The sequence below is a fragment of the Helianthus annuus genome, chromosome 14, assembly GCF_002127325.2.
Source record: "Helianthus annuus cultivar XRQ/B chromosome 14, HanXRQr2.0-SUNRISE, whole genome shotgun sequence".
In the NCBI taxonomy this organism is placed as follows: Eukaryota; Viridiplantae; Streptophyta; class Magnoliopsida; order Asterales; family Asteraceae; genus Helianthus; species Helianthus annuus.
In genome coordinates this window covers 76,180,233-76,191,606 of record NC_035446.2, presented here as the reverse complement: position 1 = coordinate 76,191,606, position 11,374 = coordinate 76,180,233, and the positions used below count along the sequence as shown (strand labels likewise).

General features: G+C 40.9%; 1 protein-coding gene across 1 annotated transcript; it reads left to right on the top strand.

Annotated features, from left to right (window-relative positions):
- The first annotated feature begins 5,516 nt into the window (after positions 1-5,516).
- On the top strand, positions 5,517-7,541 carry LOC110908506 (50S ribosomal protein L28, chloroplastic). Its single transcript, XM_022153462.2, has 2 exons — positions 5,517-5,798; positions 7,167-7,541. The coding sequence occupies exons 1-2, from the start codon at positions 5,606-5,608 to the stop codon at positions 7,397-7,399; spliced, it is 426 nt and encodes a 141-aa protein (XP_022009154.1). The 5' UTR covers positions 5,517-5,605; the 3' UTR covers positions 7,400-7,541.
- Positions 7,542-11,374: the final 3,833 nt, after the last annotated feature.

Here is an 11,374-nt window from a genome sequence, read left to right as displayed (position 1 = left end):
CAGGTTCGGATTACCGCTCTACCTGGTGAGCGATAATGGAACACAGTTCACAGACAGGATCTTCCAAGAATGGTGCACAAATCGTCACATCCAACAAATTTTCACGTCAGTAGCACACCCCCAAGGAAATGGCCAGGTAGAGCGGACAAACAGAAGTCTACTGGATGGCATCAAGAAACGATTAGGCCACGAGGGTAGCTCGTGGGTGGAAGAGTTGCCAAATGTCCTCTGGGCACATAGAACAATGCCCAAAACCAGCAACAACGAAACCCCGTTTAGCCTAACCTATAGGGCGGAAGCGATGATACCCGCTGAAGCGGGATTACCGTCACTACGCCGACTCAGTATGGGCGGAGATAATGATAGATCTCTAAGGGAAGGCCTGGACTTATTGGAAGAAAGGCGCGAGGCAGCCGCCATCAGCGAAGCAAAATACAAGAAAGCATTGGAAAAATACTATAACAAGCGAGTGGCCAAACTGAATTTCAAAGCAGGAGATTACGTTATGCGCGACAATGAAGCAAGCAGGATGGAACCTTCAGGCAAGCTGGGCCCAAACTGGGAAGGCCCTTATGTCGTCCAAGAAGACCTGGGCAAAGGGGCCTACCGCCAATCTCGACTAGATGGCACACCAGTACCACGCAGTTGGAACATCGCCCAGTTAAGGAAATGCTACCTGTAAAACCTTGCTCCTAACAGCAAGAGTTAACTATTTTTCTCAGCTCACAATTGTAACTCACCCTCAGCGGTCTCTTTTCGTTTTTATTTCAGTCCAAGTTTAATAAAAAACATTTAATTTTGTTTTTATCATAAGTTACCATCGCACAACGAATGCATAAAACGGTAAAAATACAAACAACACCCTTAAACACGAAATATTTTCACTTGCATAAGTCATAGGGTTAAGAAATAAAGCGCTTACGGCGGGTATCTTGGTAATAGATACATACACCGCCACAAAACAGATAGGCATTTTTACATACACGTAACCTATCTCAAACAAACCAAGTACTTGTCCCTGTCGTTAAAAGCCAACACATGGGAACCAAAAAACAGAACATGTTCAGAATATCTACTGATGAAAGTTAGGTGCCATCACCACTGCAGGGGTATGCAGCACCACGTCATCATCAACAAATGCAGCTGGATCAACGGCCAAGTTGCCAGATGATTCATCACCAACCACCGGAACCACCATGCCCGACCCGTCCATCTGTCGCTTTTTAGGGTAACTACCAGAGCGACGTTGGTACGTCAAGCGGTATCGATGATCATGATCTACCGGAATAAGACGTGTCAGGACGTCAGCAGATAAGGGTGGCACTCCAGGATCCACTGGCTGAGGGTCCTCGATGACAATGCTTTGACATGCTCGATTAGCGCGGGCCGGAACAACATTGGGAACTGGCCTCCTTCCTCGAAGCATCGACCTCATTACCGGGTACTGCAACTGGAGCAAACCGTCGGCAGCATCAAGCACTCGGAAGATTTCGGTGAGCCTTTGCCTATACCGTTTTCTCTCCATCTTGTCCAAACTACCAAATAAGGAAAAGGGAGGCAAATTTATAGAAAGGTTAAAAAAGTTTTGACAGTGATGACGTTAGATGCATTAATAGAAAATAATCATTACACATCACAGGGCCATATTTTCAAAATACGGCGGTGTCAGAAATCATGACATTAGCATTAAAACGGCTGTCAAATCAAAACAGATATGGGCACTAAACCCAAGTCAAACAGTGTCATTCGCAAAGCAACAAGAGTACATAACAAGTAACACAGAAACAAAGTTATCATTCTTCTTCAGACTCCTCCGCGGGGTCCAGCATCAAGCGCAGCGACTCTATCCCATCTTCGTTCACTTTGTCCATCAAATCGCCATAACAGGGCAGCGGCTCGGTGTATGCCGCTTCAAGGGCATTCGCCATATCACTTTGAAGTTTACTCTTGATAGCATGAAAGTCTAGCGATATCTTATCTAATTGATGGCAATCCATATAGCCCTTATATACACCATCATGATGCCCGGATTGATAAGCAGCCGCGGATAAGCGATCAATCAGACTAGTAAAGGGGGACAACTCACGCAAGTACTCAAACGCCCCCACCAGCCCATTGGTTATCAACCAATTCCTGTCGCCACGAACAGCCGCTAACTGGCTAGTCAAATCATCCACTTCAGCGTTAGATTGTGCCAACGCATTTTCCACCTCATTCAGCTGAGAAGCAGACGATATAGCAAGTTTGCTATTCTGGGTGACAAGCGAATCGCAATGGTCCTGAAGCTCCTTAACCTTTCCCTCTCGCTCTTCCAGGTCCGCCTGAAGAAGCCGGACTTTGGTATGGGAAGCTTCTACTTCGGCTGTCAAGCCTTGGTACCGTTCCTGAACCTGAGACACAAAATCAGTGTCAACACGGAATTTTTCCAATTGTGCCGATAACTCGAGTCTCACCTTTTGGGCCTCCGCTATGGCCTTACGCTCCAATTCTTCTTGTATATTCTTCGCTTGAGCCAACACTCGGTCTTTCTCCGCCATATCGCGGGCCCACATTATCCGTTCTTCAGCAAGATGGGCAGTCACCCTCTTCAAATCTTCCTCAACCTTGTTTTTCTCTGACAGAAACCTGGCTTCCTTTAACCCCACAGTTTGAAGTTGACTCTCCAAGCGGTGTTTGTCATCCCTCAGCTCTTGAATAGTAGCCCGCGCTTGGTGGAGTTGGGTGTTATCATGCATCCACCTACGACGAATTTCAACCAGCCTTCGTGGTAAGCTCACAGAATCAGATATCGAAGAATTAATCAGATCTTCATTGTTCAACCCCTCTACATACGCCGCCTCGGCAGGGGGATACGCCCGCTCAACCCAGTGTTGAATCACAGGGGGGAAGATCAGCCTTGAGGATTCAGCGACTTTCCATTGGGGCTGGTAGCGTTTGTCTTTAGCATTGGGATCCCAACGAACGGCTGGTAAGAACATGTCATCAATCAGACGGACACCGTCATCAGCAATGCCGCTGCTTGACCCCCCAGCTTCACTAGCAGCAGCACCACCAAGGCTGGTCACCTCCTGTGCCACTGACACGGCAGTAACATCTTTGTCTGCATCAGAAAGAATGCCTATGGGCGAGTCAAACAGGGATGTACCAACGCCACATGTCCGTGGTGTAGCAATGGGATCAACAGTCACAGCTACCGATAACGTAGGAGTAGGAAGCGGCATGGCACAGCTAATAGCAGAAGTAGCGGAAGCCGGGGTTTTGGGGTCCGTGGATACGCTAATACTGGAACCGGGCACTGACAACGCCGCAGTTGACACAAGCATTGGTGCAACAACCCCAGGATGTACTCCCGCAGAGGTACCTGCACAATAAAATGGCGGGGGTTTAGCAACATAGAATTTTCCACCTATATCGGCATGCTGAGTCGGTTAATAGATACCTGTTGGAAAAGCATAAGCAGCTTGTACCGCCTCGAAGGCACTTAGAGTAGGAACAACAAAGGTTTTCCTCTTTTTTAAGGCACGACCAGGGCTCGTCATATCGGCGGCCAGGGGAATATCACGCCCAACACAGGCAGATTCCTCAACAGAAGTAACAACCACATTGGTCGCCGTATGTTTCTTCCCGGTCAGCTTTATCCGAGCAGGCTTTTTCTCCGATACCGAAACACTGGTATTTGCAACAGCCGACAAGGGAGAGATGTATACAGCAGGGTCCGCCGGTACAGCGGGTAGAATAAATTGCTCAAGGTGCATCCCTAGCACATCAAGCTCTCCTCCGTCCAACACGCGGTCGGCAGATCTCAACGCGAGATGCCGCGGAGGATCAATGAAGTCAAACATACTCCATTCCCCTGTGTAGCGTGTGGGCATTAAAAAAAAACAACAACAACACAGATTACTAATGATAAGCAAACATACCTGCATCATCCCTTTGGAACGAGGGGTAACGCCGGATATCAGGCCACAACAAGCTCATGCCCGCCATCACCAGAGCACCTTCAGGGATAATCGTACACTCGAAGGGGCGGCCACACAACTTCGTGTACAGAACATTCGATACATACGCATCCTCAGACGGACCATCGTCTTTCAATTTATCCTTTGGCCCTTTCTCCCTCCAGTAAATTTCATCAGGGATCGTCAATGTAGAAAAACTTTTTCTTCCAATCTTTGTCTCTAGAACTGGTAGGAATATCCCTAAGGCACGACGCGTCAGTATCTCTCCGGTCAAAGGTAAAGAAAGGGGATTTCCACACAAGCACGAAGAAAGCCCTAAACACAACCAGTTCTGGGATATGGCCCAGGGCAATACAGGCAAATTCGAATTGCCGAAGTTTCACCAAACCAAGGGGATGCAATTGAGATCTGTGAACACGGTAAAAGTCGAGCACCGATTTAAGAAACTTGGTGACGGGCAGCCGAAAATTACAGAACTTGAAGAAATCACTAAACAATGTGATTTTACCCGACTTCAAGGGAAATGCAGTGTTGGTTTTGGACGGCAGAATAGGGTTCCATTCGGCCCGGATACCATAATCTTGAACAAGGTTGTTGTACGACGTTACGCCCCACTTACAAAAAAGCACATCGGTGGTGGCGGCAACAGAAGACGACGATTCACTAGGCTTTGAGGCCATTTTTTCAGAAAGAATGATAAAGGAACGCTTTGGGAGAGAGATTTGAAATTTCACATATGGAGGTATTATTTATACGCAAAAAGTAACCTTTCAAATTCAAAAAGACATACGGACGGAAATACGTGTCCAAACAGGGTAAAAACAGTTGTCATCCCAATGATGACCCAACTGTCACATCCTATCTTTTTGCCGTCATTTCCCCAAAACACAACGGCACTAAGCCCAACGTATTTGGCAATAAACATAGTATAATAACTTTTCCTTTTTTCTCTCTTAGTCCGAGCTAATGGATTTCTTTCCATGAACTCGGACTGGGGGACATGACGAGGTGTGACCCGCATCGGTCAATCCGACCCGGTTACAACCTATTATTTTAATATAAATATAAATGATTATTCTAGAACTTTCCATATCTGCATGGAAGTTACACAACCAAATCTCCAACTTTTCGGGAAGATCATGTAAATCTCTAACTTATCGGAATATATCCTAGGTTAGAGGAAACCCTAATGAAAAACCTATAAATAAAGGTAAACGTATAAGGTATGATCATCTTGCTCTCATATAACTTCCTCTCCTCAATTTCCTTTACTCCCATAAACCGAGACTTATTCTCACGCCGGAGGGTGGTTACAGGAATAACCCCATTCCTGTAACGAGTCCTAACGGTGTTTCTGTTTTGCAGCCAAGCGTTCGGGTCATTGATCATTGAAGTCCTAGCCCAAAATCACTATATAGGTCAGTGTTTCTTCACATCTAATATGGCATCCGGTTGATGATCGTAAGAAAAAAAAAAGATTTGACACATTTTGTACTTTTTTATATTTCATGGGGGGTAAAATAAAACTAAAACAAAAGTTCAAGAACATAAGATAGGCTCTCCACTTGCTATACGTTATCCACCCAACTCTCTTCATTTCTGAAAAAGAAGAAGAATAAAGATAAGATAAAACCTCTGAAACAACAATGGCGCTAATTACAGCGTCCTCTTGCTTGAAGCCTCAATCTTCTTCAATAAGTTTGAAAACCAATTTGAAGACCAATTCGGAGCTAGGGTTTGTTACTTCACAATTGAGCGGCCTCAAGATTTCTTACGATCAATGTGTTGCACCCATTAACATTTCGACCACAATCAACCTCCCTGTTCAGCCAGTTGCTCGTAAGTTCTTTATTTTTCAACTGGGTTTAATGTTTTTGATTGATTGTTTTTTGAATTGGGGGGTTTTGCTCGTTTAATTAGTACAAGACCAACCATGTTTATCTGGATTCAATTGACTGTTAATGTGGCTGTTCTTGAACATATTTGCATCTATGATTAGTGAGTTTGTTTCAATTACTGGAATTGTGTGTTTGGTTACACAGGCTGTATAACCTTTTCTGCATATCATACAGCAGGTCATATAAGGTTATGGGTTATACACTTATACACCGACCAGTATGATCATATGTGGATAATGTTTATACGGGCGGGTATGAAAATAAAATAAGGTTTTATATAAGCTGTTATACGACTCGTATAAGGTTGGTCTGCTAAAGTTATACTGCGCGTGTAACCTTGGTTTTGAAAAGTTTGTGGATATCTGATGCGTATTGATCCCAAAATCCGATGCCTCACGCTGTCATGCATCACATATGTGAGGCGTTTGTTATTAAATAAAGAGTTAAATGTCATTTTAGTCTCTGTGGTTTGGGTTATTTTGCCAGTTTAGTCCGAAGGTTTCATTTTTCGCCTGTGGTTTCAAAAAGGTTTCACCGTTGCCCTTCTAGTTAACAGAATTACATATAAAATGACCGAATTGCCCTTCTCGTTAACATAAATAATGGATGAAGTTAACCCAGTGGACTAAAATGGCAGTGGTGAAACCTTTTTGGACACACAGGTGAAAAATGAAACCTTTGGACTCAACTGGCAAAATGGCCCACACCACAGGGACTAAAATGACATTTAACTCTTAAGTAAAATATTAAAAATTTATTCTTAGATAATATTTTAAATGGTTAACTTTTAGACACTAAAATATATAATATAATTTCAATCATCTCTAACCAGATGTGTTCAATCGCTGGTCTAATTTGTTCAAATACTCAAACCCATTGCTCAATCGATGGTCAAATTTGTTCATTCAAATTTGAAAAACCCTGACGCATTTCAATCAATGGTTTAATTTGTTCATATATTGGTCAACTGCATACTGCGTCGCATCAGACCACATCACTCACCATATCACATCAAAACGCATCAGTCACATAACATGCACGTCATGAAATCGCATCGCTGCACTTGATGCGATCTCATTAGTGCATTATGCATTTCTGATGCGCGCGTGTTAAAACCAAGCGTGTAACTGTGCTGAAATTCGACAGATGCGGTAGTGGTGTGTTGTGTCAGAAGTTATGTGGGGTGGCGTACTTATCAGTTGTTAGTGTTTGGGTATATGAAACTTATTCTGATTATGTGATAGTGCCATATAAGTTGATCTGATTAGGCTGCAATTGATAACATGTTGAAAAAATGGAAAATTTGCAGGTAGAATCTGTCCGTTCACAGGAAAGAAATCAAACACGAAAAACCTTGTTTCTCACTCAAACCACAAGACAAAGAAATTGCAGTTTGTGAATCTGCAGTACAAGAGAGTATGGTGGGAGGCTGGCAAACGTTACGTGAAGCTGCGTTTATCAACTAAAGCTTTGAAAACCATTGAGAAAAACGGGTTAGATGCTGTTGCCAAGAAAGCTGGAATTGATCTTAGCAAGAAATAGTTTGATTTCCTTTCCTTGCACATTGTTGTTTTGTTCATGTTAAAGTTGTTACTCAGATTTTCCATTTTGAAATGATCATCTCTGTTTACTGTTGCTGATTGTTCAAATTGGATAAAGATTTGATTTAGGGGTGTTTCGATTCGCTCTTTGAATTGAGTATGCGCTTGGATGAGCAAACTGTGATTTTGATTATCTGATTATTTCGGGATAGAATTTTGTTTTTGGGTGGCAATTCGTGACAGACTTTAAAACACGATACGAGCATTAGATACATGGGTCATGTTCGGGCTGAGTTTTTAACCGTTAGCCTGTTTAGTTAAGCATGCCAACCTGTTTACCACCCGTTAACACATTTTTTAACGGCCAATGAATAAAAGCCTTGCTACTTGGGGTAACACAATGACAAAAGGCGACCCTATACACACGCGATCGCAGACAGTGTTGGGTAGCCCAAGCCCACCATCTCTATATTCAGAAAAAAAAACCCGCCACCCGAAGGCCCACTGCGGTGAAATAGTCATGTGGTCTTGAGACATGTGGTCTTCGGCCCAAATTTTTAGTTCCCCTCCAATGCCAGTTGAGCTACACAGCTAAGTGGCAAAACGATGTCCAACACATTCACTACAACAATTCAACCCGTTTAGCATACTTACAACTTGATTATAACGCATCAACCTATTTGACTCGTTTGGATAAATGATTAAAATAGTCACGCACAGGTTTCAAGATTTTAAGCTTGCCTGGATTAAAATCGATATATTAACATGAATAAATATATGAGTCATTCATTTTATTCAACTTGTCAACCCGACACAATTAATAATCCGGCTTTAAACATTAAATGTAGAGCATCAGCTATGAAGGAACATGACCATATGAAAAATGTGCTCACCTGACAAATTATATGTCTAGGTAGTGGTATTTAGGTGTATTAAATTGTTAAATAAATAAACCATGGGTCGTTGACCTATGATTAGTTTTTCTGGGAAAATATCAAATAGGAAGATTAATTTCGCTAGGAAGGATAGGAAGCAATAAGAGGATGACATGTGACAAAGATGAAAAACATAAGGAGGGGTATTTTGGTCAAAACTCACCATCTTAAAAAAAAAACTCAGCATCTACAATTCATTTCTCTTACCCGCATACTCAAATCCACCATTTTCAAAACTATAAACTACCACATCACAACCAACACCACCACCTCCACCACCACCACCACCACCACCACCACGACCTACGATCGCCACCATCTTGCCGGAAACTAGACCTGAAACCACCACCTTCAACCACTTGTTGGGTTTTTCAGATCTGACACCATCATTCCACCATCCACCGCCACCGCTCCACCGCCACCAGTTTCCCCACGGTGTATTAGAGTTCTTTTTCCGTCCACCGTCGTTAATCAGAGTTCTTTTGTAAGTTATGTTATATTTTATTTTCATTGCGTTTTACTTATCAAACCTCAATTGCGTTTTTCACCTCATTATGTTTTAGTTAGAGTTCTTTTCATTTTTGTTCTTCTGGATGTTAAAACAGAGACATGGCCATGCTAAAATAGAAGCATGATCATGTTGGAACAAAGGTATGGCCACGTTAAAACTCATTGCGTTTTAGAACCTGCAGTGCAAAGAACATGATAATGGTGGACAGAGGCATGATCATGTTGGAACTAAGGCATACCCATGTTAAAACTACATTGCTTTTTAGAACCTATGTTAAAACTCCATTGCTTTTTAGAACCTGTAGTGCAAAACATTGATTTTTGTTTCATTGCGTCTTACAACCTGGAGTGTAAAGAACATGTAGAAACATGGTCATGTTGGAACAAAAGCATGACCATGTTAAAACATGGCCATGGCCATATTAAAACTTCATTGATATTGATTTTTAGTTTTATTGCGGTTTACAAGCAAATAACATGATCATGTTAAAATAGAAACATGGTCATGTTGGAAAAAAAAGCATGACCATGTTAAAGCATAAACATGGCCATGTTAAAACTCTATTGCTTTTTAGAACCTACAGTGCAAAATATTGATTTTTGTTTTCATTGCGTTTTACAACCTGAGGTGCATAAAACATGATCATGCCAAATCAGAAGCATGGTCATGTTGGAACAAAAGCATGACCATGTTAAAACATAAACATGGCCATGTTAAAACTTCATTGCTTTTTAGAACTATAGTGCAAAATATTGATTTTTGGTTTCATTGCGTTTTACAAGCAAAGAACATGATCATGCTAAAATAGAAGCATGGTCATGTTAAAACTTCATTGCTTTTTAAAAGCATGACCATGTTAAAACTTAAACATGGCTATGTTAAAACTCCATTGTGCAAAATATTGATTTTTGGTTTCATTGCGTTTTACAACCTGGTGTGCCAAGAACATGATCATGCCAAAATAGAAGCATGGTCATGTTGGAACAAAAGCATGACCATGGTAAAACATGAACATGGCCATGTTAAAGCTTCATTGCTTTTTAGAATCTGTAGTGCAAAATCTTGATTTTGGGTTTCATTGCGTTTTAGAATTGGAGTGTAAAATAACATCACAGAACATGATCATGTTAAAAGGGAAGCATGATCATGTTGGAACAAAGACATGACCATGTTAAAACCTATTGCGTTTTAGAACCTTGATGTTGGATGTTGAAACAGAGGCATGACCATGTTAAAACAAAGGCATGACCATGTTAAAACAAAAACATGACCATGTTAAAAGAGAACCATGACCATGTGAAACCCATTGCATTTTAGGTACGTTTTCTTCATAATTTGAGTGCAGAGAACATGATCATGCTAAAACATAAACATGATCATGTTAGAATAGAGGCATGACCATGTTAAAACATAATCACGACCATATGAAGCTCGATTGCGTTTTAGAACCTGGGTTATAGTGTGTTGTTCTATCCATTGCGTTTTACGCATCTGGGTTTTCAAATTTTTTTTCAAAAGTATACCAATAGTGTGCTCGTTTTAAAGATAAAAAAACGCTCGTTTTTATGGTGTAATTTTTATAAAAAAATATTATTGTATGAAAAAGTTATTAACGTTTTAAAAACGATGGAGAATTGGAGAGAGAGAAACTATTGACTTGAATGGACTAGAATACCATCAAACTAACTCACGCGCCTCTTTTTTTTGTTCACTTTCACCCATTTTAATCTCAGCCATTGATTAATTAAATTGATGGTCAATATTACTTCCTAGCCTTCCTAACAAAATAAACTTTCTAGTATATCCTCACCCTAGTTTTTCTATCAGATTATATGTTTTTCTCTTAGATAAGTTGCTATAGAATCCTCTAGAAACATGATGATATTCATCATCAGATTATATGTTTTTCTCTTAGATAAGTTGCTATAGAATCCTCTAGAAACATGATGATATTCATCATATTTAACTGTGACTGAATGTTATGGATGATAAATTATAAGACAAACTAAATTGATTACTCATTTTAATGAGTAATATACTAGAAATGAAACCATATAGAAATTAGAAAGTTGAAACATTGCATTAAGGATTTTGAAAAATTTAAAATTTATTTACATTTTCGTCAATTTTGACACACTAAATCATTTATGAAAATTTTGGACAAGAGCACCTGATGTGTATAAAAGACAACATAGTTTTTAATGTCTAAAACCTTGTTTTAGTAGTGGTTTAGTGCAAATTTCACTTTGAATTGGTTAAATATGTTAATTGGTGTTTTGCAGGTTTATAGTTAAAACAATGGATTTCCATGTAAAATACAAGCTTAACTAAAGAATTCAGAAGAAGAATTGCTGGATCGACATTAGTACGGGTTGTACGGATCAGAAGATTATGGGTCGTATGCTTTGGAGTTGGGCTGCACCGCCTCAGAAGTTTAAAACCCTAGTGGGCTCAACTGCTAACATAAGAGGATACGGGTTGTACCTTATTGGGGCGTGCGGGACGACCCGATTCGACCCAAAACTTGGGT